General features: G+C 40.1%; 2 protein-coding genes across 10 annotated transcripts in view; one reads left to right on the top strand and one right to left on the bottom strand.

The window, feature by feature from the left end:
• The first annotated feature begins 1,283 nt into the window (after positions 1-1,283).
• On the top strand, positions 1,284-6,431 carry LOC125043293. Of its 3 annotated transcripts, XM_047639330.1 has the most exons (6): positions 1,284-2,072; positions 2,665-3,192; positions 3,282-3,439; positions 4,550-4,669; positions 4,886-5,260; positions 5,724-6,431. In XM_047639330.1, exons 5-6 carry the CDS (start codon positions 5,110-5,112, stop codon positions 6,329-6,331), a joined length of 759 nt encoding a protein of 252 aa, XP_047495286.1. In that variant the 5' UTR covers positions 1,284-2,072; positions 2,665-3,192; positions 3,282-3,439; positions 4,550-4,669; positions 4,886-5,109; the 3' UTR covers positions 6,332-6,431. The 3 variants fall into 3 exon arrangements, with proteins under 3 accessions (XP_047495286.1, XP_047495288.1, XP_047495287.1); XM_047639332.1 differs by lacking the exons at positions 4,550-4,669; positions 4,886-5,260; XM_047639331.1 differs by lacking the exons at positions 1,284-2,072; positions 2,665-3,192; positions 3,282-3,439; positions 4,550-4,669 and having other exon boundaries at positions 5,088-5,256.
• A 148-nt stretch (positions 6,432-6,579) lies between these two features.
• LOC125043291 (protein TRC8 homolog) overlaps positions 6,580-7,747 on the bottom strand; it is an 8,164-nt gene continuing 6,996 nt past the window's right edge. For all 7 annotated transcript variants that reach the window (XM_047639323.1, XM_047639322.1, XM_047639326.1 and 4 more), the window contains one exon: positions 6,580-7,631. In XM_047639323.1, coding sequence (XP_047495279.1) covers positions 6,960-7,631 — 672 coding nt within the window. In that variant the 3' untranslated portion in view covers positions 6,580-6,959. The remainder of the gene's footprint in view (positions 7,632-7,747) is intronic.

The following is a 7,747-nucleotide window of genomic DNA, read 5'->3' as shown; positions in this document are numbered from 1 at the left end:
GGTTAGGTCCCTTAAGGCCCAGGAAGATGTCTCTTGGCCAGACAGCATTTCTACCGCCGCATGTAGTCCGTTACGGCCGTGCTGAATTCAGAGCAGCCAAAATGTATATATAACTTTGCTTAGTCCATGAGAGCTTATCGTTAGCGAAAGACAAGACTAGAGAGGATTTACAAGTATTTTTGACAAGATAACCATGCAATAAACAAACATTTGTCAGTATAACACCTAGAAAAATAATATATTTTTAAAAGGACACATATTAGTAGTATTTATTGTATGAGAAAGTAATACAAGTAAACCAAAAATTCATGACGGCGATTTTAGGGAAGACAATGATATAACTACATTTCAGGGGAGACTACGATAGTACTACAGGCGTCCGCTTACCAGTGGGCAGATGGGGCGCCTCGTCGTTTTTTTAGTATTGCGTCCCTCCTCTTTACTTACTCTCTTTGCAAGGAATAAGCTCGGCTGAAACTACTCTGTTAGCAAGAATGTCAACCGATTTATTCTTCCTGTATTTAAATTTGCTCTAAATTATACGGTTAATCCAGTTTCATTCAATTTGATGATATATTTTATCGTAAATCAAAGTTTCATGAAAATAAAACTATATCGTTACAGTAGACTTGAAGACACGGTAAGAAAAATCGTAGTATTGTTTTTCTGTCGATTCCCATACCTTATATAAGCTTATATAAGGACAATTAACACCTATTATCTCTATTCTCAAACACTGTGTATTACCTTGAAGTTAATGTTAGTGGGATACTTGGAGAGCGAAGTCATAGACGTGCACTTCGTCGAGTTCGTTGAAGTGGTGAATAACGAAAAAATAAGTACATAAATAAATATTTTGTAATGCTTTTTTTTTTTTGGGGGGGGGGGGGGGAGTTAATTTGATATTTTAGAGTTTAGAAAAAATGACAAGGAAAGGAGTGCTGGATTATACGATTTTTATAAAAATGGATATGATGAATAAAGGGAAATATGAGATAAAAGAATATATATGATACGTAGATGAAAATATATGATTAATAAATGAAAATAACAGATAAATAGATGAAAATATTTGATAAATAGATGACAATATGTGGCAAGTAAAGAAAAATATTTGATAATATAATGAAAATATGTAATGAATAAAGACAGATATTATATGACAATTAAAGGAAGACATAGCAAGCAAAAAAAAAAAAAAAAAAAAAAAAAAAAAAAAAAAAAAAAAAAATAAATAAATAAATAAATAAATTATAAATAAGAGCATAACCAAAGAGAGAGAGAGAGAGAAAAAAAAAAAAACACGTAACACATAAAAGTATGAAAAGGAAAACAGCCCCAGTAAGAAATGCAAATTAATCGTGACGTTTTGAACTCTTCACGAATTCCTCTTCCTTGAGACCGATTTCGGCCTCGAGTCTGACTTCATCATCGCAGCACATATAACGGGAAGTTCTTTCAGTATAAGGAGCCTATTGTGTATGTTATTAATGCAGAGTAATATGAGATATAATTTCTCATTTGCTTTTGGAAGGAAGGGGATAAAGGAAGTTTGAGGAAGTTAGTGTTGTGCTGTGTTCCTCGCCTGATATAACTGCATGAATATACGGTTTTTGTTGCATGGTATATACCTGAATTACGAGATGATAGACAGCGCTACTGGAGACATGTTGCAAACGTTTATTAAATTACTTTAACACGAAAGGCTCCCTCCCCCTATCACGAGCCTTCCACCGGATACTTCCACTCTAGCAACAATGACCTAAAGCCTCCCTGCATCATAAGGCCAATGCCCAAAAGCACCTTCCACTGCCTCCTGATTCACCCCGCCTTCCTTCCCCTCCACCTTCACCCAACCCCCTTCCACTTCAACCTAATTCACCCACGAACTCCCTCCACCCCAGCGCCAGGATCCACCTGACGGAGGGCGGCAGCGGGACGGTGACGGGGCACTTCAAGGTGAAGACAGGCACCGCCCCGGCACTGTCAGCACGGCCATGGTCACGGCACAGAGCCTCAAGCAGGCGGATTCTGTCAACAGCGCTGTTACCCCCCTCCACGCCGTGCCGAGGGTCAGTTTCCGTTGCTAGTTTTTCGTTGAGGTGTAAGGACTTTTTTATTTATTTATTTATTTATTTATTTATTTATTTATTTATTGTATTTATTTATTTTTTTTTTTTTTTTTTTGGGGGGGGGGAGGGGTGAGGACGAATAAGCGCTTGTTGTGTTTTGTTTATTTTCTCTTGTTAATGTGAGTGACGAATATTGGCTTATTTATTTTCTTCAGGGAAGGAAAGGATTGTTTGTGCATTTTATTTCTGTTTATTTTCTTTGGGAATGTCTGTTTTTTTTTTTTTTTTTTTTTTTTTTAAGGGTGTTTTTGTATTTTTCTATTTAAATTTGTTAGCACGTTATTATTATTACTATTACTATTATTATCATTATCATCATTACTATTATTATTGTTATTGTTATTATCAGTATTATTATTATTATCATTATTATTATTATTATTATTATTATTATTATTATTATTATTATTATTATTATTATTATTATTATTATTATTATTATCATTACTTGCATTTTTGTTTTTTTACTTTAGGACGTTTTCGCATTTTTCTATTTAATTTCGTTAAGACGTTGTTTTTTCATTTCTTTTAGTTACTCTCTTGGTGTCAAGAGGAATTCCGGAAGGCGAGAGAGAAATGTCTTCCGAGAAAGTTTGGTTCCATTTCTGCAACGTTCGACTGAAGTTTTGATTGTAAATTCTATATTCACAGGATATGAAGTCATGGCAAGGAGAGTGTTCAGTGTACAGTGAATCGAATATGGTGATTGTTAGTATAAACTTAGGATTTCACAAGTGTCAATTGTTCGGATTAGCGTGAAGACAGTTGACATAATAGAGTGTGTGATGTGTGATGCATGACATGAAATTCGGGAAAGGGAAACCGAATTGTTTAGGGACGGAAGGACATTGATATGATAACTGATCGTAGAAATCAGGAATGAAGACGGGTAGTGTCATTGATATTCATCGTCGAAACGATTTCAAAGAAGCTTTACTGACTGTTGCAAATCTTGAATCCAGACGGAGGACGACGTTCCTCCGACCTGCACTCTTGCAAACGAACCAGACCGCACGGGGTTCACCCACGACGACATCTTCAGCCAAAAGAACTGGCTCTGGTAGGTGATTAGAGCTTTACCCACTTATGCAAAAGAAAAGCGTCTAAGCCTAAACTTCAATATCATCAACGGTTTCGTCTTCTTGGCAGGTCTGTGCAACGTTTATGCTCGTCCGTGGTGGCTGGCCTGGCTCCAGACACCAAAGATCTCGTGAACGTGACGTACTCTGTCGACTGTTGCTCCTCTCAAGTGGATATCATCGGTGTGGATACGCAGGGGGGCGTTATCGACATGGGGGCTCTGGGAGGTAGTGTATTTGAAAGCGGACCAGTGTCTTGTGCGTCTGTATGCAAATTAGGTCTTTAATTCTCTCACTGTAAGCTCTTCATTCATACTATTGCTCTTATCAGTACTATTTGCATTAAAATATTATAATCAATCATCATAGATATCAATTTAATCATCATTACTGTCGCATAGTTAATACCACCCTCTCTGTATCATACATTACATTATCGAACTTGTCTAATTGTTCTCTCTCTCTCTCTCTCTCTCTCTCTCTCTCTCTCTCTCTCTCTCTCTCTCTCTCTCTCTCTCTCTCTCTCTCTCTCTCTCTCTTTCTCTCTCTCTCTCGCCTCCTTATCAACGACTTCGCGCAGAAATTCTTGTGCAGGGAGAGTCTCGTGCAGATAGTTTCAAAGGTTTATTAATCTATCTATCGATTCATTTATTCATATATTTATTGATTTTTTTTATTGATATGCCCTAGGAAGTGAGTTTGATGGAGTGGTTCTAACTAAGGAAAGTTTTTTTTTTTTCTGATGGTACAATGTTAAGAACTGGGTATTGGCGAGATTTTTTAAGGTTAGGGTTTTGAGAAATTACTGTATATGCAATCTTTTGACAGTAATTAATAACCGATTATTTTTTAAAAATCCTACTCAAATCAACCAACATCACGGCTACAAGTCACCATTCTCATCTCATCTCATTTCCTATAAATAAAATCCATACACTATATAAACAATAGCCGTTAAATCGCCGCCCATAGGACTAAAAGCCACCATGCATTCCACCCACGCAGTCCATGTGCCACCACATAAACATAAACATAAATAAATAAAGAAGTGAATAATAGAGGGGGGGGGGGGGGAGGGAAGGTAAAGTGGTGAAAGTGAAAGAAGTGGTAGATTAATAGAAGGGGGGCGACACCCCTTGCGTGTCGTTCTTTGCTTCTGCTATCATCATGAGGTGAGGAAGGAGGCAAGTGTTTGGTAGAGTTGAAAATTTGTTTATGATTTTATTTTTATTCTTTTTATACTTTATTTTTATTTTTATGCTGGCAAAACGAGTGAACAGGAATTATTAACTAGAAAACTTTTGTTTTCTTTTTTTCCACCACAACGCGCGCCTCCAGTCTTTCGAACCCACGCCTCCCTTCTACGTGGGAGGGGCAGACCGAGCAGGGCAGCCGTTGTACACTGAGGCTACTACACTCGGCACCGGCAAATGCTGTAGGATGACAATAACTTGAAAGGTGTGTTGTCACAGCTGGTATACATTAAAGCCACTCGATACCGGTAAATGTTACAGAAATAAAAGTAACATAATAAAAAAAAAAATGTTTTTTCACCGTCCTCGTCGTTAGCTTATTGTCGATTAATTGTATGGTGCTTAGATGGTTTTATCATAAATGTCGGTTTTTTAAAGAGTGATTTCGCATTATTATCTACATGACCAATTTCTCCTACAGACTCTGAAATGCCTCCCAACAGCGTGCAGGTCAACGCCACGCTAAGTACAATCACGGTAGCTTGGGAGGTACATGGACCGGGATGAAGCTTATGCGGTAGAGGTCAATTTCTAAGTTTACTGCCTGTGAAATGGGAGAGAAATGAGAAATACATACAGATATGCGTAAATTCATACATATGTTTATACATGCTGTACGTATATGCATTTGATCAGTAAGTGTAAATGCACGCCCTTCGATACATGCCAAGGTATAGGAGAAGAGATTCACCTCCGCGACCTCAAACCTTGTACATCTTACGCTGCCTTCGTTGGTACAGTTTTTTTGAATGGTCAGCAACTGGACGTCTCAGTTGTCATGCACGCTGGACGGTCCGTGAGTAACGCTTCTTGTTTTGTTTATTTATTTATTTTATGCGGCTTGTGTATTACTTACTGTTTTGTTAATGGGTGGGTAGCTGTCTTTACGTACTCCTTGTATTTACAAGTTTATAGATAAAAAAAATGCTTGGGTGAAATCTGTTTTTCTTTTATCTGATCATCATCATCATTATTGTTATTATAATCACTATCCTTATTATTATTATTGCTATTATCAGTATCATTATTATTATTATTATTATTATTATTATTATTATTATTATTATCATCATTATTACTATCATTATCATGATCATTGTCATTGTTATTATTTTCATTATCCTTATCATTATTATCAGCATTATCAGCATTGTAAACTTTTTTTTATCATCCGTTTTATCGTCTATCCATTCCTGCGCGTCTATCACCAAATCATTATCCTTCTCACACACCTCCTAACGCCAGATTTTCCCACCCAGAGCCCGGAGAACCTCAGAACTTAAGGGTAACGAGGGAAACGGCGGACACCATCGAGATCAAGTACGACCCCCGGACGACCAACCCCCAGTGTGCCAACGAGTACGACATCCAGCAGATAAAACTCGACAGCTATCGACGCGCATCACATCCCGAGTTCCTGCACGAGAGCATCTTCTCCGACATGGAGGCGCGTACGAACTGCGAAGTGCGCGTGAGAGCCGTGTCGACCGATAAGCAGGCTAGTTCGTGGGTGTCGACCAACGCCTCGACCTCGGAAGACGTCCCTAGCGAACCACAGGACTTCGACGTGCTTGAAACGACCGCCTCGACCATGCCTTTGGTGTGGCATCGACCCGAGGAGAACGGCCAGTGCGTGAGTCAGTATGCCCTCGTGTGGTCTGCTCCTGACGGGTCCTCACACTCCAAGACGGTGACGCCCTTGGACTTCCAGGCGGAGGAGGACGTGACCGGCCTAACCACTTCAGCGTCACCGGAGTCACTTCGTCTAATGCTCGTGGGACGTGGATTATCAACGCTGGCTGCCTATATCCTGACGGTGGAGGCTGTTGGGGGAGTGAATAAAGTAATTTCTTCTATAAATCACTGAAGAAAATAACGCCGATTTAAACGCGCATGCTGATGTGTTGCGTCTTTATTTTTTTCTGGGAGTCTTTTTTATTTAATTTCCCATGATTTGCGAAAGCGTTATTACGTAACATTAATGTTTACTTTGTATCAATCAAAGCTGATATGCAATATGCATAGCCATTCTGCATATGTATTATTGTATTATGGGTATTATCTGAGTGAAATATATCTTTACTTATTGGTAAAGATATAGAAATGAAACACATCTTTAATCTAGATATGTATTTTTATATATCCGTATATCAGACAATTTAGTCTAATTCAAAAATAATTTCGAAAAGAAAACCTTTTGTCATTTTTCCTTATCTATTAAAGTGATAGCGGTTACAGAGTGTGAATTCCTATAAAATCACACAATTATTTTTCTGAATATAACTTAATTAGATGTATACCTTACCTATTAATACGTATTAACTTCTCTTCTTGCAACTGACACCTCTTAATATTCAGAAGACATTGTTTCTATACATCTAGTTATCACATGTCTCATGGAGATAGGAACCCTATAAACAGAAGTACAGAGCAGAGAAAGACAAGAGAAGCATCGGAAATCAACAATTTTGAAGCGAGAATAGAGTATCGTAGGATCACAAAAAATGATACTGACAAATGGGACACTTATTGCTTCCCTTGAGACACCGCCGCAAGCAGTCCGCGTGGAAGAAGTGTTGGCAGGGCGTGATGCGCGCGCAGGTCATGGGCGTCAGGCAGATGGCACACACGTCGTCGTGGTTCGCCAGCTCCGAGTGCGTGGCGACGCGGTAGAGCTCGAGCGCCTCCAGTTCGTGTCGAAGGGGCTTGATGTAACCCTCCTGGAGTTCTCGATACTTGATTCTGATATTCGTGAAGGCCGACAGGAAGACGAGTCTGAGGTTCCCGGTGAACACGCAGAGCCCCGTCAAGAGCGCCGACGAGGAGAGCTGCAGCAGGAGGATGAGCGCAGGCACGTAGAAACTCTCCAGGCTCTCGAAGTAGTCGAACCTCCTGTTCTCCAGCCACGAGGCGACTATGTCCATGAACACCTTTTCCGTGACGAGGAAGTACAACCCGGTGACGACGAGGTAAGTGGTCGTCGGGGTGTAGTTCTTGAGCCCCTTCTCCAGCCCGAAGACGAGGAGCATGAACACCACGGTGATGATGAAGGTGACGGCCTTGGTCCACTCCAGCACGATCTTGGTGGCGGACAGGGCCAGGTGGCGGACGTTCGACGTGCGGGCGATGTTGACATACATACTCCAGTCCTCCCGTTCGATCAGCTCCTGCGGGGGAGGACGAAGAGATTCGATCGCTAGTACTCCCTCTCGAGCGGAAGGAGAGAGAGAGAGAGAGAGAGAGAGAGAGAGAGAGAGAGAGAGAGAGAGAGAGAGAGAGAGAG

Source organism: Penaeus chinensis, chromosome 33 (assembly GCF_019202785.1).
Source record: "Penaeus chinensis breed Huanghai No. 1 chromosome 33, ASM1920278v2, whole genome shotgun sequence".
Lineage (NCBI taxonomy): Eukaryota > Metazoa > Arthropoda > Malacostraca > Decapoda > Penaeidae > Penaeus > Penaeus chinensis.
Note: the sequence above shows the minus strand (reverse complement) of the source record. Positions and strands in the feature narration are given on the sequence as shown.

Coding starts and splice junctions, on each gene's coding strand:
- LOC125043293 (XM_047639330.1), top strand. CDS start 5,110: ATGCACGCCCTTCGATACATGCCAAGGTATAGGAGAAGAGATTCACCT. Junction 5,261..5,723: donor TCATGCACGCTGGACGGTCC/GTGAGTAACGCT, acceptor TTTCCCACCCAG/AGCCCGGAGAACCTCAGAAC.